This window comes from Elephas maximus, chromosome X (assembly GCF_024166365.1).
Source record: "Elephas maximus indicus isolate mEleMax1 chromosome X, mEleMax1 primary haplotype, whole genome shotgun sequence".
Taxonomy (NCBI): domain Eukaryota; kingdom Metazoa; phylum Chordata; class Mammalia; order Proboscidea; family Elephantidae; genus Elephas; species Elephas maximus.
The window spans coordinates 167,214,515-167,237,740 of record NC_064846.1 but is presented as its reverse complement, the minus strand read 5'-3'; the positions used below and the strand labels follow the sequence as shown (position 1 = coordinate 167,237,740).

The 23,226-nt window shown below is 42.9% G+C and overlaps 1 protein-coding gene across 1 annotated transcript in view; it reads left to right on the top strand.

Moving 5' to 3' along the window:
* The window catches only part of FRMPD4 (FERM and PDZ domain containing 4), a 604,892-nt gene extending 582,370 nt beyond the window's left edge, over window positions 1-22,522 (top strand). The window contains exons 10-17 of the mRNA XM_049873115.1: window positions 2,112-2,248; window positions 4,572-4,698; window positions 7,203-7,292; window positions 8,077-8,259; window positions 10,528-10,669; window positions 16,589-17,653; window positions 18,041-19,330; window positions 21,075-22,522. Of these exons, the coding sequence (XP_049729072.1) occupies window positions 2,112-2,248; window positions 4,572-4,698; window positions 7,203-7,292; window positions 8,077-8,259; window positions 10,528-10,669; window positions 16,589-17,653; window positions 18,041-19,330; window positions 21,075-22,399 (4,359 nt within the window). The 3' untranslated portion in view covers window positions 22,400-22,522. The remainder of the gene's footprint in view (window positions 1-2,111; window positions 2,249-4,571; window positions 4,699-7,202; window positions 7,293-8,076; window positions 8,260-10,527; window positions 10,670-16,588; window positions 17,654-18,040; window positions 19,331-21,074) is intronic.
* The last annotated feature ends 704 nt before the right edge of the window (window positions 22,523-23,226 follow it).

Here is a 23,226-nt window from a genome sequence, read left to right as displayed (position 1 = left end):
GAGAGTTTGAAGATTTTAAGCAGAAGCAGATGTGAAAGGCCATATTAGGGATAGCAGGGCAGAGAAAGTGATTTCACTCTGAAGCCATGGGCCAAAAGACATGTACCCAGAGCATGTGGATACAGAACAACGCATTGCCCAGCACCAATACCACATATGCTGGGATGCAAAAGACAAATGTTGTATGCAGAAGCCAAACAGAGCCACGTGCTCCCATTTTAGTAAAAGCAACATATGAAGGGATCGTAAACGTGCTTCTCTTAGAGAGGAAGCAAACAAATCCTGAGGTAGTTTTCCATTTGAAATCTTCTTGGGACAAGGCAAGGAATAAAAGAAAGAAGAAAGGGAGAGAGGGACTAAGTATCATATTTTGTAGCCTGAGAGTCAGTCTCCCATACCAACGCTAAGCAAACACACGTACAGGATACGCTTCCTGCCCATGTTCAGCTCCGAGCTTTGTGCCCATGAGTGGATGAGAACACTACTCTCAGACCGACCCCTGTGTTCATGTAGGAAGGACTTCACATTTTTGGAGGCACCCTTATCTACTCTGTTGAGCCTCACAACAAACCTTCTGAGGTAGGTGTCTCCCTTTTGTTGTTGTCGTTAGGTGCTGTCGACTCAGTTCCGGCTCTTAGATACCCCATGTACAACAGAACGAAACACTGCCGTCCTCACAATCATTGCTGTGTTTAAGCCCACTGTTGCAGCCATTGTGTCAATTCATCTTGTCAAGGGTCTTCCTCTTTTTTGCTGACCCTTTTACAGATGAACAAACTAAGGCCGAGACAGGAATGACTCTCTCAAAGCCCCGCATTTGAAGAAGCAGGGGCAGAAGCCATTGGAATGAACAGAGGGTTTCAATAGCTACCATTTATCGAGTGTCCCGAGCACTGTGATACAACGCTTCATGTACATCTTGTCCAGTCCTCCCATTACTCCAGTGAGGTAGTTCATGTGAATCCCCATTGTAGAGATGAGTAAACTGAGGCTGCAGGAGTGAAAGTAAACTGGTCTAAGGTTGGGTACACAGGTAGCAACGGGCAAAGCCAGGACTCTGAAGTGGGTGGGTGCGACTCCAGGGCTGCTGTGCTGCATTGCCTTGCTAATTCTGCCTCCTGGAAGCTTCTCTGTATGACAACGAGGAGGAGGAGAAGAAGGAGAAGGAGGAGGATAATGATGCTGATGCTGACAGCACTAACATGTATCAAGTGCTTACAACTCATCAGGTAGCGTTCTAAAGGCTTTACATTATTAACTTGTTTAATCCTCAGCACGGACCCTATGAATTGTTGTTGTTGTTGTTGTTAGGTGCCGTCAAGTCAGTTCCGACTCATAGCGACCCCATTCACAACAGAACGAAGCCGTACCTGGTCCTGCGCCATCCTCACAATCATTGCTGTGTTTGAGCCCATTATTGCAGCCACTGTGTCAGTCCATCTTGTTGAGGGTCTTCCTCTTTTTCACTGAGCCTATACTTTACCAAGTATGATGTCCTTCTCCAGGGACTGGTTCCTCCTGATGATAACATGTCCAAGGTACGTGAGATGAAATCTCACTATCCTCTCTTCTAAGGAGCATTCTGGCTGTACTTCTTCCACAACAGATTTGTTTGTTCTCCTGGCAGTCCATTCAGTATTATCCCTGTTTTACAGAAGAGGAAACTGAGACACAGAACAATTAAAGGACTTGCTCAAGGTCATATCCCTATGAAGTGGAGGAAGGGTATTTGAACCCAGAAGTCCAACCCCAGCAGCCTAACAGCAGGAGCCACGTCGTGCTATCAATAGTCTGTGTGTTCGTGTTCAGTTGCGGCACCTGTGTTTGCAAATCTTATACCCAAATTCCTAATTATTTTTATGAAAAGCTAAATATTTAAACAGCAGCTCGTGGATGAATGTTAAATGTTTTGTGTGGTCCCTGTGTTTGTGCGTGCATTTAAATACTGACTCGTTCCAAGGAGCAGAGTGGAAACATTTCCACATTTAGCCTCCTTGCCTTTGAAGGGAAGGTTGAAACATTGGGGAAAATGCTTGTCACCTGTTCCTCTAAGGCAGCGCGGCACCAGCCTATTCTTTGACTTGCTGCGCCCTCTGCTGGTCTCTTCACAGAGCTGCAACGACGTTGTTCAGGAGCGATTTGGGCCAGAGCTGAAATATGACATTGCCCTGCGGCTGGCAGCGTTACAGATGTACATTGCCACCGTTACCACCAAGCAGACACAGAAAATCTCTCTCAAATACATTGAGTAAGTGTTGACTCTCAGCACCATCTGCCAGAATTTACTGTCGATCTTGTTCGTGGTGGGGTATTTGTAAACCAGAAGCAAATTTTATGAATATCATGTTCATTTCAGGTGGCTTTTACATTCATTTCTTACCGAATCCACCTTTAGAGAGTTGTGGTTGTGATGGGAGTCATATTTAAAATGAAGTGTACATTTTTTAAATTCCAAAAGGGACTTGGTTCTAAGCTAAGTGTAGGTCTACGTGCTTTTCAGACACTGGCCTATTTAGTTCTTACAACACCCCTATGAGATAAGTAGCATCGTAGCTCTGTTTTACAGATGCATAAACTGAGGCACAAGAGGATTAAGTAACTTACCCAAGTCACACAGCTATTAACTAGAGGGATCAAGATTCTAACCCAGGCAAGGTGACTCCACATTGCCCTATTGTTTGTGTGATTGGTTGAAGCACTTGTGTTTGGAAAGTGGTCTGTGTAGCCTGAGACAACTTTTATGCGATCAAAACGCAGTATAAAAAGTGGTGTGCTCAGTCTCCAAGCAGAAGGAAGGTATTTGCAGTAAAGAACCGTGAATTAGTGGAAAAGGATGCCATACAATTAAACTTTGTGAATCGCACATTGTGTGGAAGATGCAAATATCTTCTCTTGCTGGATACCCCATTTAACAGCATCGGTATCCCTCTTTGGTCAGGGAAGATCACCTCTTCTTAGAAAAAGCAGTTTGCCCTGCCTTCGCTCTGTCTCCCAGTCTTCGTGCTTTTCATTGGCACGTGATTGAATGCCCTAAAGCAATCACCACTTACTTAATCCTGGCACTTGAAAAAGTGGCCCTGCAACGCAAGCCAAATACCTGACAATTAAAATGCATTTCCCTTCCTACCCTCTGTACCCACATTCTACCAGGTTGACTATGATACAGTCAAAACCCTATCAGATGTACAATATGATGAACATAAGTTAATGTCACTCACTGTACATGTGAAAAACGTTGAAATAACAAATGTTCTCTTACAGATATATTTACTACACACACACACACAAACCCTATCAGAGGTAACTAGCTTGACTAAGAATCTTGCAGGGCCTATGATGTTGTTCTCATTACTAAATTTATTTACTCAACAGATATTAATTAAGTATATGTATTGACACTAGCGCAATAGAAAATGCTAATATGTATAAATTAGCATCCTGACCACTGAGGAACTTATGATCTAGTTATAAAGACAACACATACAGCAATGGGAAGTCATGATTTAAAACGATGATACAAGTAGAATTACAAAGTAGCCCACGAGGAGTGCCAAATGAGGGGTAGAGACCGTAAGAATGAGTGAGGAGAAAGAGAAAACATAGTGATCGTGGAAAACATCATCTTAACTACTGAAGAAGAACATCAATGGTCAAGTAGGGGGAGAACGGCTGCCTGCCCTTCTTTGGAGAGGACCTGGAAAAGGAGAAATAACCAGAATCTTCTTGAAGGTCAAGATAATTTGGAAGACATTGGTTGGGTACATGATGAACAAGGACAGATTTTCTAGAATTCAAAATATGTAACCTTGTTAGCATAGTAGCATAGTAGTTATTGCTGGGGACAGGCACTCTTGGAAAAATATATCAACCCAGCCATATTTGTTGGTTTTTTTCTTATATGGCCACACCTATGAGTGATGTTTGCATCTCTGTCAGTACCAGCCATACTGTAGGGTCATGAACCATACTATTGACTCCACTTCAGAAGCACCACCATCCCCAAGCATTTGTCCCAAGAAATGTTGATGAAAGGACTTAGACAGACATGAACTGGCTGGGAAGAAAGGGAAGAGGCATTGAAGAAGGAGGGGGAGAAAGAAGAATGATTTGGTAGCACAAAGGAGTTACATCTCCCCTTTTAGAGAAGAGAGAAAGACAGTGTATGGGCAGAAACACAGGAACAGGGAGAGATGAGAATGGGCATAAACAAAGGGGTGAAGAGAAATTGGTGTCAGAAATACAAACTTAGATAGGTGTATAAATCATAAGAGACTCAGAGGTAGGTTTGACAAACCGATTGTCTCTTCAATTTCCATTGGTCCCAAATGCCTCGTTAGCATTCTCTCAGGAGAGTGAGGAATATATTTCTTTTTACATGCAAACATATTTATTAATGATCAAATAATATGTTTTCTTAGTGTAAATTAAAAGTTGCTTCCCTAATTGGGGACTTGTCTGCGTTCCCTGCCTTACCAAGGGTTCATTCGTTCCAACAAACATCAGAGCACCATTTTGTCTTAGATAACTAATCATCACAAAATGTGAAATTAAAGATGCACTCTTTATTGCAGAAAAGAATGGGGATTGGAGACTTTCCTTCCTTCTGCTGTGCTGCAAAGCATGAAAGAGAAGAACATAAAGAAAGCACTTTCACACCTTGTCAAAGCAAATCAAAACTTGGTACCACCGGGTAAAAAGGTATCGCATTTGCATCTTAATAGAAAATAGATGTTAAAGAAAGAGACTTGCATGCATTTTAAAAATGTTTAAAATTAGCCTGTGGATAAAATACTTAACACTGTATTTCCAGAAGCAGTTAAACGCTGTATAACTTTTTAAAATTATTAACGTTTCTAAGACTAATGAAAAATAAGTATCCTTACAGAAACATCTTGCAAGCTATAGACTCCTTATTGTACTGGGCATACGTGTGTTTATGTGCAAGTAGGAGAATGCCATGTAGCCTTCAAGACTTTGTGATTCGAGGAGAGAGTTGCAAGATATTTCTACACTTCCATCATGCTCTCAGAGCCCTGGTGATGCGGTGGTTAAGAGCTTAGGCTGCTAACCAAAAGGTCCTCAGTTGGAATCCGCCAGCCACTCCTTGGAAAATCTATGGGACAGTTCTACTCTGTCCTAGAGGGTTGCTATGAGTCGGCATCAACTGGACGGCAACGGGTTTGGGTTTTTTTTGGTTACCGTGCTCTCAGTTGCCATTCAGGCTAGCTTAAATGCACAGAAGCCACTAAAAGGTCCGTGCAGATGAGATGCCACATTAATTAAACCAGGGTTTCTTACTTAGCCTCGGTACTAGTGACATTTGGGGTCAGATCATTCTTTTTAGTGGGGGTTTTCCTGTGTATTTTAGGATGTTTAGCCGCATCCCTGGTCTTTATCCACTAGATAGCAGTTAGCACCCTGCCAGTTTCGACCAACAAAAACATCTCCAGGCATTGCCAAATGTCCCCTGGGAGACAAAGTCACCCCTGGTTGAGAACCACTGAATTAATTCACACTTTTGCAGGGAAGATCAAATTATTTCTTTCACTCACCATTATGAGAGCTAAAATCTCCTTTTTTAAAATTAAGTACAAGAAACGCAAAGAACATTTTAAAATACACCGTTGGTCAGAAGAGAAAGGTATGTATGGTTTATAGATAATGAAAAGCAAAGCATTTCGGGAAGCAGAAAGAGAATGAGCTTTAAAATACTGGACTTATAAACTTGGATGCCTCACAATCCAAGAACACTTTTCAATTGATATTAGCCATGGGGGCCTTTGGGATTGTAATACAACTCACTGTTTATGTGGATAATTCTGTGGTCTTGGTGTCAGATTTTAAGTCATCCTAACTGGCTTATTTGCATTTCCTCCTCACCCCCATGGCCTTTCTTTTGTTATCGTGTCATCAGGTTCAACACACTGTCAGCCATCTTTGACTTCCCAGTTTCATGGGGATGATGCCTGGAATCACAGTGAGCAGTCATGGATCGAGAATTTTTTTAATTCCCTTTCTTATTTACCCATAGGCTAATTTCTTGTAAATGACTTGTGATTTTGTTCAAGCCTGGGCTGCTGGTCTTGTAATAATTTGGATAACTGCTTTAAAATCTCTCTCTCTCTCTCTTTTTCTATCACTGCCCTTCTATAAAGATCGCATTTTCTAACCAAGTGAATAGTTTGCTTTCAAATCAGTTTGCAAAATCCTTTGGGTTTTTCAAAGAAATAGGGTGGACGACTTTTCGTTCTGTTATACATGGGGTCACCATGAGTCGGAGCCGACTAGACAGCAACTAACAACAATGGTTGAACGAGCGGTGCTAAATAACAATGACAGAAAGGCCAGTACATTTGGGTGCAGTTAACAAATGAGTTGGCAACTCACCTGCCATTGGAGACAGCATTTTACAGTCAGTGCTACTTAATGGAGATCTACACCTTCTTGGAAATGTTTGCCCCTAATAAACATTCCTGGCACATTCAATATGAAACATGGGCAAAGTTTCTTTTTAACCAAGCACACTTTTTTAATGATGTAGGAGATAATTTTATCTGGATGTAATGATATTTGTAAATCATTCATGAAATTCAATAGCCTCTCAGAGTTGAATTCATAAAACAGGGACTTCTATGGCAAGTTCAAACGTGTCCACAATGATCGGAGCTCAGAAAGCTCATTTTTCTTGAAAACTTGCAAAGACTTGAGAGGAGAAGGAAGTATAAGGGCCTGTTGAAAGGCTTTTCCATAGATGGCAGGTGTTAGTGTTCAAAACAGCTCCCATAATCTCTGCGTACAGGTGAGTCCTCCTGCTGTGGGAGTTGTGTAAAGCCTACCTTTGTCCCTGATTGCAATGGGAAAGTGCCAGTCACCTCTTGAAATGTCCCAAGGAGCGGCTGTTTCCGTGGAGCATTTTATATTCTTGTTCCTGGTTGTCAAGTGTCTTGGCCTGGCATCCATACTTAGGAGTCCTCCATAGAGTTCCCCAAATAACTACGATTTTAATCTTGCTGTCATGTTGTAGCCCTTCATCAGGAAACCAAATACGTAGCAATTTACTTCCGTTCCTAATGAAGGGCCCTTGTCACACCCCATCTCTTCTGCAATGGAATCATCCTTCTCTTTTGGCCTGGTTTTCAGCTGGTCTCCAGCCCGATGGCACCCAATGGAGTTAACACCTGAGGTTTCTTTTCTCTCCTCAGCTCTCTGCACTGCAAGCCAAGGTCCATTACCTCAAGTTCCTCAGTGACCTTCGATTATATGGGGGCCGTGTGTTCAAGGCAACGTTAGTGGTAATTTCGCTGTCTTGCTTTTTCTCGGAAGCTACGGAGGCCTGCAAAATGTCACTGCATAGGCTGCTTGGGTTGAGCTGCCTCTGATGACAAGAGCAAATCAGCTGTGAATCTTTTCCAGCCTTCGTTTCTAATCGACTTCACCACAGTCTGAAAATATCAGAAGAAATGTTAAAACTAGATAGCGCCACTGCTGAATGCCCTAGAAAAAGAAATGTGAAGAACCAAGAGAATCAAAGGACTCTAACAATGGCCTTCTTTTAAGTCATTGAGTCAAAAATGATTTCACATTAAAAAACAAAAATAAAACTCATTTCCAAGAGCCTCTCATGATTATAAATATACTGTGCTATGATAGCACTAACTTTCTACATTATTCATGATTTATCATAGCCTCGATGCGGTCATACACCTGGGTCTTCTAATTGGATGATTTAGTACAATATAGCAGGAGCCCTGGTGACACAATGGTTAAGTGCTCAGCTGCTAACCTAAAGGTCAGTGGTTCAAATCCACCCAGCAGCTCTGTGGGAGAAAAGACCTGGTGGTCTGTTCCTGTAAAGATTATAGCCTAGGAAACATTATGGGGCAGTTCTACTCTGTCCTATAGGGTCTCTATGAGTCAGAATCCACTTGACAGTACCCAACAACAACAACAGTATAATATAACCCAGAAATACTTTATCAACAAAATGTCATCATATAAAAACAGGCTCTCGAGGTCAACTTTCATGGTGCCTCAGAGGTCTAGTATGCTTATGTTTTGTCAACATCCTTTTCTCAGCAGGCAGAGAAGCGCTCAGAAGTAACTCTCCTGGTTGGGCCCCGGTATGGCATAAGCCACGTCATCAACACCAAAACTAATCTGGTGGCACTTTTAGCTGACTTCAGCCATGTCAACAGGATCGAAATGTTTACCGAAGAGGAGAACTTGGTGAGGGTAGAGCTCCATGTGCTAGATGTGAAGGTAAGTCTTTTGGGTATTAACACATGACCTTGATTTGAACAGCTCGTTTCTGACAACGCTGCCGATGTTCACAATGCACGTAAAATTGCAAGGGTTGTAAAGCATCATATATGAGATGCGGTACAGAAAAAAATGCACCCAACTCAGGCCTGAGGGCTCTCTAGTCCTTACTAAATAGATGTGTGGTTTCTCAACAAGTTACTGTACTTCTCTGGGCTCAGTTTCTTCATCTACACATGAGAAGGTAAGCTTGATCATTTCTAAGGTCCGTTCTGGCTCTAGAATACTTGTGTATATATAGAATAGGAGAGATTTTTTCCATCTAACTTTCTAGAATATAAGAATCATATCTACAGAGTCAGAGAAATTTTTCCCAACTATCTTTAGAATTCCTATTCCCTTTTGTTAGGTTTGGTTCATATGTCTTTATCCTTCAGCAAAAGGAGATTATTTTAGTGTATTGTCTCATCTGGAGTCCCTGGGTGATGCAAATGGTTAATGGGCTCAGCTGCTAACTGAAAGGTTGGAGGTTCAAGTCCATTCAGAGGTGCCTTGGGAAAAGGGCCTGGCAATCTACTTCAGGATAACCAGTCACTGAAAACTCTATGGAGCACAGTTCTACTCTGACACACATGGTGCTGCCATGAGTTGGAATTGACTTGATGGCCTGTATGTCATCAGCTCTGAATGTCATGGGCACTCCATTTAAACATTGTTCCATTTAAAACAACCATCTGTACTTTTCCACAAAGGACAAAACTCTCCACCCAAATCAGAAGTTGACTGGAGATGATGCTGGTCTCCTGTCCATACCTTCTTCCCCAGGAATAGAGGAGTCATTGGATTTTTGCTATATTAATGTATGCTAATGTTTCTACTAGCATCCAGGAGAAAAGGCACTGGATCAGAAGGGAGATGGTGACTCCACAAAGGAGACATCAGCTGGGAGGGAGCCACGTCTCCCTCTCCCCCACCAGGGTGGTATGAGAGGAGTGGATTAAGAATAATAGAGGGTATTAGAAAGATTTTCTAGAAAGCATGACTATGCTCTGTATCAGGAAGAGACGAATCATGAGAGAAAGTGGAGCTCAGAAATCTTAACAGTGGCCCATGGGATGTCATGGGCTGAATCCAGGGGCCCTAAAGTTGACCTCACAGCAAGCTGAAGATGAGAGAACAGACTTGAACCACCTCACCAAGTCTATAACCAAAGATGCTGAGAGAAGTAGCCCATCATGGGAAAGGGGCAGAAGAAAGGATGAATTGGATGCAGTCAATAATGGGGTAATCTGTCCCAAACAGAAATGAGTGGCGAGACCTGGTAGTTTCTTGCCTTTATGTGAGGACTCTGGATGGCTGCACCACTAAGTGTGTGGTGCTAGAGAGGCTTGGTACCCAAGGGTAGACCTCTGTTAAAGTGGGAGGAAAAAGCAGCTCAATAATTAGTACAGGGCTTTGGATAGGAATCAGATTCCACCAGGTGGGGTGTTGAACTTGGTCAGTGCCCTCCACCTGGGAACGAAAACAAGAGGCCTGTCACCTCACAGTCTCTGTGCCTCTCTTGGTGTCTGTCCTTTTTTGTTCCCTTATTTCTCCCTCACTTTCTCTCTTTTTCAGCAAGATCATACCAGCTAGTCCACTCTTCCTAATTGAATGGAAATAATGGCTTCAATCAAACACTTCCTTCCCCGTACGCTTAAGATCCATGTCCAATTATATGATGACCCCATGTTTCCAGAAAGTTTTAACAAGGCCTTTTCTCAATGCCCATCTCTGTTTTACCCTCCTGTGAATTTACAATTATTTTAGAAACATCTTCTTTCTGTACTACTTTGACACTTTTCGTTAGTCACAGCAGCAATTTCCACTTGATTTTTACTTCAGCAATAATTTTCACCATGAGCTCCAACCTTAATCTTCCTATCATTTTCAGATTACGAGTTCAAATCTGGTAACTGACTCTTTAACTATCACTCTTTAAAATGCTAGCTATTTGGAAATTAGGAAATGTTTTGTTTGGTTTTGGTTTTGTAGTTCCAGTATGACTTGAAAGAGATTCGAAAGGCCAGGCTTTCAAAATGGCGTCTCCTAAATGTTTTTCTGTGTTATTGTCTGACGTTTAATCCCCATTTGTGGTTCTCCAATGAATCGTTTGCCCACTAACTTCCTTTGTTTACATTTCATAAGCATAAATGCAGCTGTTGACATTTGAGGGAGGTTATTAGGGATGGATGGATGGCTTTAACAAAAACGTTCTCTTTTGTTTAGCCCATCACGCTCCTGATGGAATCGTCAGATGCCATGAACCTGGCCTGCCTGACAGCTGGATACTACCGGCTACTTGTAGATTCCAGGAGGTCCATATTTAACATGGCCAACAAGAAAAACAATGCAGGGACCCAGGAAACAGGTATTTTCTCCTAAATCAATGAAGCAATGACCACCCTCCCACGCCCCAACAGAAAACAATAACAAGGATGGTTTTAAAAAAATTAAAATTGCACCCACAAAAAATCTATTGCCCAAATTTAACGCAAAAACCTGCCAATACTTCTCCTGATATGGTGAATTTTAAAAAGTGGAAACGCTGACTTCCCATCTCCTCAGAAATGCTGGTGTGCTAACTTCCAGAGGCTGTGCTATTTATTCTGGTGAAGGGAGAAAGCAGCAGTCTTTCTAGCTGAGATTGTATTGCCTCACTCTTAGAGAGGTCAAGACACAGAGACCTAAGATGGAATACACTCATAGGAGTCTGTGAGCCCCCTGATTTAGGGCTGGCCTCTCCTTAATGTGCCTGACACTAGGACACCTGGGAGCCCTGCAGCCAGACCTTCTTCCAAGATCCTTGTAACAGGAGAAGGTAGGTATCACCTAGCACTTGAACTTGGGTGATTTAGAAGGGAATTCCTCTGCACCGGCAGCCATCTTGCCTTGGCAGCAGGAGCATCAAGATGGCAAAGACATTAAATAATTTGCTTCAGCCACTTGACAAAATAACCCAAAATGAGGACAGGGAGGGCCACACCATTGATTAAATAGATGGTTTCTTCGAGGGGGTAGTTTTTATTTGCTTTGGGGTTTTTTGGGGGTTATTTTTTTTTCAGTGTTTGAACATCTTCTTCTATCTATTTAAAAAAAAAACCCAGTTGCGGTCGAGTGGATTCCAACTCATAGCGACCCTATAGGACAGTATAGTACTGTCCCAAAGAGTTTCCAAGGAGCGCCTGGTGGATTCGAACTGCTGACCTTTTGTTTAGCAGCCATAGCACTTAACCACTACGCCACCAGGGTTTCCTCTTCTATCTATAGGGGACACTTAATAAATGTGGCTGATGAATGGCAAAGAGGGGGGAGTTTTATTTAAGCCAGAAGCACTGACCCATGAAAAAATGATAATCAGTGTCCCACAGATTTTTTTTAAAGGAAGGGAAATTTTAAGAACAAATTTTCTTGTCTTTGTTTCTGAGAGAAAAAAAAAATAAGGAAAAATAGGGGAAGGGAAATTGTCTCACTTTTAAACTTAGCACAAAACACAAATCTTTTTTCCATAAAAGTATTGTCATATGTAGGTACATATACACACAGTTTATTATGATGACTGGTTAAGTGAAAGCGATCACAGTCATTGGAAAAAGGAAGTAAGAGAGGAAAAGAGAGATGGAGGAGGCATAGTAGAAGCCAGCTTTGATTTCTGAGTTAGATAAGTCTAAGATTTAATCCAGCCCTGACACTAACTAGCGTTGGACCTTGAGTATCAGTTTTTACTTTAAGGTCTCTAAGCTTGGGTTTTCTCATCTGTAAAATGGGAATTAACAACCTACCTTGCAAGGTAAGGGTTAGAAAAATTCCATGTGCAGCACCTAAAACAATGCCCAACACTTCAATAATTGGCAGTGAAAAAAAAATGGTGGTAGGAAAATCAAGAATGAAGGTGGCAGAAACACAAACAGGAAAGGAAGCCAGAACACGCAGCAAAAAAAAAGACCCTGAGAGACAGAATTGGTTAAAAATTGATAGAAAAAAAAATAGAGAAAAGGAAAGGGGAAAAGGAGGTAGTTAGTGCGGGATGGGTTTGGTGAGTATTTCTATGACCTCATGTTCTCATTGAGCTGGGAGATTCAGAGCAATTTAGCACTGACCTTTAACATTCTGAAGAGCAGTTCAGCAATTTGACAGAATTCTTTCTCACTGGAAAATCAGTTTCGTCTTTTTATTTTCAAATCTTAGCATTAATCTCGAAAATAAAAACCTTTTCCCATGGACTGTTAAAATTGTACAGATGTGTGAAGAAAACCAAACCTTTCATCCTAAAAATAGTTACAAGAATGAGGGCCCTCAGCTCTGTTCAATTGATAATGAGACCCACTATATGTGATATTTAATAAAACTTCGAAAGGCAAAAATTTGGTTACAAAAATTGTCATTACCATGGGGAAAGAACGAAGCTTTGCCCTCTCAGTAATTTCTTCCAGTTCTACAACAAGAATGATGGTGAGGGCACATGTTCCAAATATCTCTCCTCACTCTCAGAGAGAGAAAGAGAGAAAGAATGAACATGCAAGGGGGATGGCATAATTCAAAAAGAAGCCTGTAGAACTAAGCAACCCAGGATTTACAGCAACCTCTAATGGCTGAAAACCCTGTCCTCTCTGTAGGATCTCTCCCATAAGACCCAAGAAATGTAGAGTGGAAAGAGGCTGATGAGGCCAGTTTAGCTCTAGACCATTCTGTCCTCCCACCCCTGCTCTGTAGGAAACTGGGCCACAGTATAGACCCCAGTGCCCAGCTCACATCCTTCAGTGTCCCCAAAATCATTCCAGAAAGTCAAATTAGTGTACCCTTCCGGTTGGCCTCCAAGATTGGGAGTGTATTTTCTTCTTGTCTTATTAATTGATCATAAACCTTAGTCTGGATCTTATAATAAGGAACGGTAAGCCCCCGTTTCTTCTTCTCTATCTTGAAAATTAACCTTCAAGCACTTTCAAAATCCCCATCCCACGTATTTATGCACCTCCGGGCCTTGGGAGGGTCTGAGTAAGTATACATCAGCTTGCTTTTAGCAGGCTGACCTGTTCCATTTTCTTGTTGGTCTAAACCAGGAGTCAGCAAATTATGGTCCCTGGACCAAATCCTCTTTTTGGAAATAAAGTTTTATTGGAACTCAGCTACACCCATTTTATTAGTCTCCTGTGGCCACCCTAACAAATTGTCACAAACCAGGTAGCTAAAAACAACAGAAATTTGTTCTCTCATAGTTCTGGAGGTCAGAAGTCTGAAACCAAGGTGTCCACAGGGACACATTCCCTCAGAAGGGTCTGGGGAGAATCCTTCCTCGCCTCTTCCACCTCCTGGTAGCTGTCAACATTACTTGTGACTGCATCATGCCAATCTCTGCCTCCATCTTCACATGACCTTCTTTTCTGTGTGTCTTTTCCTCTTCTGTCTCTTATAAGGACATTTGCCATGGAATTTAGGACCCACCTGGAAACCCTGGTGGCATAGTGGTTAAGAGCTATGGCTGCTAACCAAAAGGTTGGCAGTTTGGATCCACCAGGCGCTCATTGGAAACCCTATGGGGCAGTTCTACTCTGTCCTACAGGGTCGCTATGAGTCAGAATCGACTCAACGGCAACAGGTTTGGTTTTTTGGTTTCGGATAATCCAGGATGACCTCATCTCGAGATCCTTACCTTAATTACATTCGCAAAATACTTTTCCCAAATACGATCACATTCACAGGTCCTAGGTGAACATACCTTTTGGAGGCCACCACTCACTCCGCTACAGTCACTCTTTTATGTATTATCTATGGATGCTTTTGTGTCACAGCAGCAGAGTGGAGTAGTTGCTCAACTGAGTACTCAGCCCACAAAACCTAAAACATTTACCCTCTGACCCTTCTTTTACAGAAAGAACTTGCTAACCCCTGGCCGAAACCCAGAGTTTTGTCACAGATACGGTTTGCTGAACCACTCCCCATGACAATCCACACTCTCAACAGACTCGTGCACACACACACACACACACAGCCAGACATAATCTGAAGTTTTGTGCTTATTAATAAAACAATGCTGGACCCCCATAAGGTGTGTGTATTATAAGATAAGATGCAAATATGGCCAGTGTGTAACTCAATGTCTTGGAAGTTATACATTTTACTTGCTGCTCATGAAAATATATGTGTATTAAGTAGTTGCCTATGAGCACTGTTCAGTATTGTGTACTGTCTTAGTTTCTTAGTGCTGCTATGACAAAAATACCACAAGTGGGTGGCTTTAATGAACAGAAGTCTATTTTCTTCTAATTTAGGAGGCTAGAAGTCTGAATTCAGAGCACCAGCTCTAGGAGAAGGCTCTGTCAGTTTCTCTTTCTTAGTTCCTTGGCGATCTCCGCATGGCATCGATCTTCCCCCATTTGAGCTTCCTTGCTTCTGTACCTAAACTGCTCCTTTTATATCTCAAAAGTGATTGGCTTAAAACACACCCTACACTGATATAGCCTTATTGACATAATAAAGAAAACTCTATTCCCAAATGGGATTACATTTTATCTAGTTAGTTATCTAGTGCTGCTTTTAACAGAAATACCGTAAGTGGATGGCTTTAACAAACAGAAAATTTTTCTCTCACAGTATAGGAGGCAAGATGTCTGAATTCAGGGTGCCAGCTCCAGGGAAGGTTTTCTGTCTCTGTCAGCTCTGGGGGAAGGTCCTTTCATCAATCTTCCCTGGTTGACGAGCTTCTCAGTGCAGGGACCCTGGGTCCAAAGGATGCGCTATTCTCCTGGCTCTTGTTTCTTGGTGGCATGAGGTCCCCCTGTCTCTGCTCGTTTCTCTCTTTTATATCTCAAAAGAGATTGATTTAGACATAACCTAGTCTTGTAGGTTCAGTTCTGTCCCATTAACATAACTGCTGCTAATCCCACCTCATTAACATCATAGAGGTAGAAATTTACAACACGTAGGAAAATCACATCAGATGACAAAATGGTGGACAATCACATGATACTCAGAATCATGGCCTAGCCAAGTTGACAGATATTTTGGGGGGACACAATTCAATCCGTGACACCATAATATGTCCATTGTATAATTTGGGGGGGAGCAATAACCTCTTTGGTAAAACTGATTTTTGTTGCATTTCTCCCATAGGTCTGGTACATTTGATGTCAGTATTCCCCTAACCTGAGCCAGGGTGCATTTTGGGGGAACAGATGGGAGAATGGTGTGACCCTAAAATTTGCTACAATGACTAGTTTTCTTTTCCTCAAAATGTCACCTCTGGAATCTACAAAACAATATCGGCAGAATAACCCAGTGCCCCATCTTATAAAATATCAGAGCAAAATTTCTACATCAAAATTCCCTTTGGAAATGCCCTGAAGAGCAAACAAAACCAATATTTAAATCAGAGTTTTGCAATTTTAATTAATAAGGCCCATCAAACAAATCTTCAAGAGTCCGCATTTTACAAATAAAAATTGAGGTCAGTCAGATTATTAGCTGTGCTTAGAAATAGCAGAGAGAACTGTATTACCTGTGAATGCTCTATCTCATGCATTGTGTTTTTAAATATATATATATACATATATATATGAATCTATATCCATGCATACAGGCATACATACTGACACATGATTACAAAAAGGCTGAAGAGAGAGGTCGTCATGCTATCTGTCCTTGTTGTTGTTGTTCTTGGGTGCCTTCGAGTTGATTCCGACTCATAGAGACCCCATACACAGCAGGAGGAAACACTGCCCTGTCCTGTGCCATCCTCACAATCGTTGCTATGTCTGAGCCCATTGTTGTAGCCACTGTGTCAATCCATCTCTTTGAGGGTCTTCCTCTTTTTCTATCATTACATATTTATTTTAATTTCCTAAAAAACGTGGCAGCTACATGAGGACCTTGACCTTCTCTTAATGAGGAAAAAGTCCAACATGTTCTTTCACAAAGTGGAGAATGTTAGATCTTGTTTTACAAAGAAAAGGGCAATCTGTGTTTTGGAATAATAGCCCATCGAAATATTGCTTTTAAGGGTTTTAAAAGGCATGTTACGTATTCACATTCATAGACATAAATGAAGTCGTTGAATAACCTACTCCCAGATGGTATTATATTTTATCAAATAGCAATTATCTTTATGAAGTATCAATTTGGCTAAGGTCAAGAGGTCCTTATGCCTGAAGTCCAAATCAGCTGGTACCAAATTTGAAAAGCTGAATAATGATATCTACACAAGCGATGCTACAAGCTATTAAATTAAGAAACAGAAAAGACTCCCAGAAACCAGACAGCACTGTAATGTCTTTGCATGACTCTTTCTCTTTAGGAACTGAGAACAAAGGAAAGCATAACCTCGTTGGCCCAGATTGGAACTGTATACCCCAAATGACCACCTTTATCGGCGAAGGGGAACAAGAAGCCCAGATAACATATATAGATGCAAAACAGAAGACAGTTGACATTGCAGATGGCACCTTGTGTCCCAAAGACCATCGGCACCTGTACATAGACAATACCTATAATTCCGATGAGCTTAACCCACAGCTGGCCCAGCCAGGTGATGCCCCCTGTGAGGCAGACTACAGAAGTCTAGCTCAGCGGTCTCTGTTGACCCTCTCTGGACCAGAAACTCTAAAGAAAGCACAGGAAACTCCTAGAGGAGCTAAAGTGTCCTTTATTTTTGGTGATCTCGCCTTGGATGATGGCATGAGCCCCCCGACTCTCGGCTATGAAAGGCTGTTGGATGAGAGTCCAGAGATGCTGGAGAAGCAGAGGAACCTCTACATCAGCAGTGCCAACGACATGAAGAGCCTGGACCTCGCTCCAGATACAGAGGGCATCCAGTTTGTGGCAAATTCCATTTATGCAAACATAGGCGATGTGAAGAACTTCGGGGCCACCGAAGGGATTGAGGAGCCCCTTCTGCATGACATCTGTTATGCAGAAAACACTGACGACGCAGAGGACGAGGATGAGGTGAGCTGTGAGGAGGACCTCGTGGTAGGAGAGATAGACCAGCCACCCATCCTCAACCTGGCTGGCTCCAGCGATGACATCATTGACCTTACGTCTCTGCCCCCTCCGGAAGGCGATGACAATGAGGATGACTTCCTGTTACGTTCCTTGAACATGGCCATTGCTGCTCCCCCTCCTGGCTTTAGAGACAGTTCAGATGAGGAGGACTCTCAGAGCCAAGCAGCTTCCTTCTGCGAGGACAAGGAGCAAGGCAGTGGCCTACAAAATGACGAGATCCCCGTCTCCCTCATCGATGCTGTGCCCACCAGCGCTGAAGGGAAGTGTGAGAAGGGGCTGGACAATTCTGTCGTCTCCACACTGGAAGCTCTGGAAGCTCTGTCCGTGTCAGAAGAACAGCAGACCAGTGACAATTCAGGTTCTTTCACGATTGTTACGTTTATTCACTGATAACCATATCATTTCATCCTTTCAAACCATTCGCCCTTGGAGTCCTATTATGTGGCGTCTACCATTTCACACACGTCCCATTTTATAAATGTACTGAGACGGCCATCATGGGTTTTTTGTGTACGTGGTTTCCTTCGTTGTTCCCCCCCCCTTTTTTTTTCTTTTTTTAAAATGTGGCACGTTTTTTCCCCATTTCCAGAACAACTGTGCAATAAACTCAGAGTCCTTATTAAGAAGGGAAATACTTGTTGTTTTTTGTTTTTGTTTTTAAATAATAATGAGCCCCATTTTCTTACATGTCCTCAAGTGCCTCTGACACAACCATTAACTGGTTCTTATTTTTTACGGCATGCAGGTGTAGCCATCTTGCGGGCTTATAGTCCTGAGTCTTCATCAGACTCGGGCAATGAAACTAACTCTTCTGAAATGACGGAGAGTTCTGAACTGGCCACAGCACAGAAGCAGTCAGAAAACCTCTCCCGCATGTTCTTGGCCACTCACGAAGGCTACCACCCTCTTGCCGAAGAGCAGACAGAGTTTCCCGCCTCCAAACCCCCTGCTGGGGGCTTGCCTCCAAAGTCCTCTCATGCCCTGGCAGCTCGCCCAGCAACCGACCTCCCACCCAAAGTTGTGCCTTCCAAGCAGATTCTTCACTCAGACCACATGGAGATGGAGCCCGAAACCATGGAGACCAAGTCGGTCACAGACTATTTTAGCAAATTGCACATGGGGTCGGTGGCATATTCCTGTACCAGCAAAAGGAAAAGCAAGCTAGCCAACGGGGAGGGGAAAACACCCCCTCCTGGGAACATGCCAGGGAAAAAACAGCAGGGGACCAAAACAGCTGAGGTGGAGGAAGATGCCAAAGGTGCATTTGGTACTGTGTCTTCAAGGGACAGTCAACACCTAAGCACTTTTAACCTGGAGAGAACTGCCTTTCGCAAAGACAGCCAAAGATGGTATGTGGCCGCCGAGGGTGGGGTGGCTGAAAAAAGTGGGCTGGAAGCAGCCACCGGGAAAACCTTTGCAAGAGCTTCTGGTCTCGGGCCAAGGGAGGCTGAAGGGAAGGATGAAGGGGCTGCAGATGGAGAAGCCAGTGATGGTTCTGGACTTGGCCAAGGGGATCGCTTCTTAACTGACGTGACCTGTGTATCCTCAGCCAAAGATGTGAATAACCCAGAGGATGCTGACTCAACCACCCATGACCATCCTCCCAAGCTTCCGGAGGCAGAAGAGAGCATGGCCCGGCTTTGTGAGTACCACTTGGCCAAGCGGATGTCGTCTCTGCAGAGTGAGGGCCACTTTTCTCTACAGAGCTCTCAAGGCTCTTCAGTGGATGCCGGCTGTGGCACAGGCAGCAGTGGCAGTGCCTGTGCCACGCCTGTGGAGTCCCCGCTGTGCGCCTCCATTGGGAAGCACCTGATTCCTGATGCTTCTGGGAAAGGCGTGAGTTATATCCCTTCAGAGGAGAGAGCCGCTGGGCTCCCCAACCACGGAGCCACCTTTAAGGAAATGCACCCTCAGACAGAGGGGATGTGTCCGCGGATGACAGTGCCTGCACTGCACACAGCCATTAATGCCGAACCCCTGTTTGGCACTTTGAGAGATGGATGTCATCGGCTCCCCAAGATTAAGGAAACCACAGGTACAGCAATGATGGATGTAGCTCTTTGCACTGCACACCAGGGGCGTGTAAACCAAATTCACAGCAAACGTAAAAGTACAAAGTCTGAAAGAAAAGAAAAGGTAGAATAAAAATAAAAAGGGCTGCAAAACTGTGGTTCGGTTAAATATTGATCCTTGATCCCCCGTGTTTCATAAATGCTGAAGTTTCTAGATCTGGAACGATGGTGAAAATGGCATTTGCTCTTTATAATCTTGTTCTGTGTTTGCTTTTAGAACTTGATGGATAAACATTTTCTTTATAAATTCCAAATGTAGGCTTTGAGCAATGCCCAGTATGACTTTTAGCTAAAAGATAGTTTTGCTTAAGGTCACAAAAGAGTTCGATTTCCCTCTCAAGGCATCAAATTTCTAATTTTGCCATTTCACAATTGAGAGGTAAAGGAAAGATAACAGAGCAGGGCTTGGGGGAGATAGGAGAGATTTGGGAAGATCATGTGACTCCCTTTCCTGCCTGTCATTGGTCCTTCCAGATGCCCCTCCCCTACACTAAGCTATTTTCTAGGACTCTCCTAGAGGAATATTCTCACGTATCTGGCAAACCACAGTGTCCGAAAGGTTTCAGGGGGTGTGTGATAGACTGCTTCATTTCCCCCCAAATAATAAAATCCAGACACAGGTAGAAACAACAACAGAGCCACCTTCTGTGCCTGACTTCCCCAGTCTCCTACCCAATGGGCACATATCCTTTTCACCCATGCCCTTGACCAGCCTTCACATGGCAAAGACAGCTGCTCTTTCATGCTTTTCTATTTCAGGTTATATCATCAATAGCTTTCTTCCCCCTGTTGGTCAATAGATGTCAGGGGTATCTTATATTGGTCAATTTCCACTCCTGACCTCTCAAGATTATCAACTTTCTGAAAACCCACCACTTGGGTTTTCAGAAAGGGAAGCTTGCCTTTGAATGTTACCTAACTTACTGACCAACTACTGTCTTTACCTCTAACCTAATTAAATCACACTGTTCAATCCTTAGTGGTTTACAAAGAGCTTTTACTTAAGTTACCTCTTGCTTCTCACAAAAATTCTGTGAGATAGAGATTATTTTCTTCGTATGACACCTTCTCTGAGAAAAGTTGAGTACTTGCCTGGTGTCTTCCCTTCAAACCCTGGACCAGGAAAGCTTCAAGGGATTCTCCTTGCATTAATTAAATTAGGCCACTTCTTTGAAGATGGTTAACCAATGCCAGGATTAACCTAGCTCCCTTGAAGTGGAACTTAAATATGTTGAAATAATCTTATGCTTAGGGTGTATGTTTTCTAATAGTGTGCTATGCTCTGATGAATACTGGGATGGAGACAATTTATGAAATTCGATCGCTTATTTGATGTTACTGTCAAGTTGATTTCAACTCATAGTCACCCTATAGGACAGGGTAGAACTGCCACATAGGGTTTCCAAGGAGTGGCTGGTAGATTTGAACTGCAACCTTTTGGTTAGCAGCCAAGCTCTTAACCACTGAGCCACCGGGACTCCTTAAAAAGGAGGGCATTTCTGTATTTCTTGACCTTTATTGAGAGGGAAATCTTTTGTGAGCTCTCAGGAGGAAGTCATTAGAAAACAGAATGGCCTTGACATAAGGCAGCCCTCCTAGAATGCACCCCTGGGAAATGGCAGACATCATGCAGAAGAAATATAGTAAAAATGGGCACCTAGGAGATGCTTAATGATTCTCTCTGTTTTTCTACTACCCCTAGTGTAGCTTTGACAGAGCCTGGGAAGGAGAGACAAGGAGGCATACCTTCAGCTTGGTCTCAACATCCTAAAGCTGATCCCATCCTGCTACCATCAACCATTCACTTGGAATCAAAGGTGCCAATTGAAAATGAAGACCCTAATGATTTCTCCCAAGCAAACCAGGCATACAGAGGGGCTGTGAGCTGGAGGCCACCAGATCTGAGAGGGGAGAGCCTCAGGACACCACCTAGCCAGAAGGTGCTGAGACGTAGCAGCAGTGCCCTCTTGGGATCTGTAGGTATGGAGACCCTCCGAGAGAGGACCAAGGGTGTAGTCAGTGTAAACTGTCCGGGTATCACAGAAGTACCAGAGGCCAGTTCGGAAAGACGAGCAGAACTCCCCCTGGGGAAAAAGCTCACCAAAAGCTTTTCCCAAAGTTCGATGCACTTCAGCTCTGAGAGGAAGGCTCATAAGAGGTCCCCGGGGACTCAGAAAGACTCAAAGCTGTACAGGACATTACCCTTGCGGAAGCTGGAGGGCAGCAATTGGGGGTGCCGAGGACCTTTTAGCTACTGTTTCCTGAACCGAGGGCAGGATGAAGATGGTGATGAGGACGACAAGGGGGAAGATGTCACCCGCCGGGTCTCTTGCCTCTATAAACCACAGCTGACTCAAGCCATGCCAGAGCCAACCAGCCCATCCCCAGCTGTTGAGATTCAGAAGAAAGGAGGGGAGCTGTCCAAAGGTTCAGTGCTGAAGGCCTGGGAGGAAAAATTGAGTTGCCCAGATGACTTAGACTTCAGCAACCTGGCGTTTGATGCCCAGATTGCAAGAATAAATGCCCTAAAAGAGAGCACATATTCAATGCCTGATGGGTTCCTCGCAGCCCAGAATGATGCCAATGAGCTTCTCTGCCTCGTCAGGGCAACTGCGGGGAAGAGAGAGGAGCCGCGCCCTGAAGCGTATGACCTTACACTTTCTCAGTACAAGCAACTGTTATCCATCGCATCCAGACAGTTGGGAAGTGCCTGTAGGAAAATGGCAATGGCCGAGAAAAGCCCAGAGGAGATGCTCCTAGCTATGACTTCCAGCTTTCAAGTGCTCTGTTGCCTAACAGAAGCTTGCATGCGATTAGTTAAAGTCGTGGACTCAGAAACACAGCAGCAGGAAATTGTAGCGAAGATTGATGAAGTGGTCATAAACTACATTTGTCTCCTGAAAGCTGCTGAGGTAGCCACTGGAAAGACCACTGGGGATCCCACTGTTGGACTCTCGATGCGACATTCAACCACCATGGCCGCTATCGTAAGCACACTAACACGTTCTCTCAAGATGCTTTTAAATAAATAAAGTGTGAAAGTCACGTCATATTCTACCTTTGCAAAGCCATACATGAACTTTTCTTTACTTTCTGTGTACGATGAACAGATGTCTCCTTTCTTCTGTCTGTATATTTTGTTATTTTGTATAAAATAGGAGATAAAAGTCCCATTGATGAAATGTTGAAATGTACTAATCAGATGTATTCTGTTTATATTATACATATATATATATATATATACATGTAAAAGAAATATATAAGAAAGTGGTGACTTTTGGCTATTTTTCATATAGTCGAAACTCCAGGTATATGATGTGAAATTTTAAATTCTGTGTTAGAGAAAAACAATGACCCCCTACCCCTTTTCCTTCCAAGTGGATACTTGGAGACCATATCATTCATATTTAGAAGTAAAAAATAAATAAATAAATCACAATGTATATAAAAACAGTACTTATGTTTTAAAATTATGATTTTTAAGCATTGGAAATAGCAAAAGACATTTAAAATTCAAGAAACTATTATGAATTACTAGAGAATATATATATAAAATAAATCAAGTTTTTTGCTCATAATGCTTGGTTAACATTGATTTCTTCCATAAATCCCAGATTTTGAATTTTGGCTCATTCTATTTGGGCTAGAAATGGGGTGGGGAAGTAGATTCTACTGTGTGGACAGAAATGCTCTTCACAATGTTTCTAAAATTAAAATACTTCCCAAAAAGAAGAACAGAGGGAATGATGGGAAGAGTCCTAACATCTGGAGTCATAGATGATCAGTGTAAAATGAAAGGAACTGGTAATACCAAAATTATTGTTTGATGGAAGGAGAGATGTACTTTGACTAAGGATCA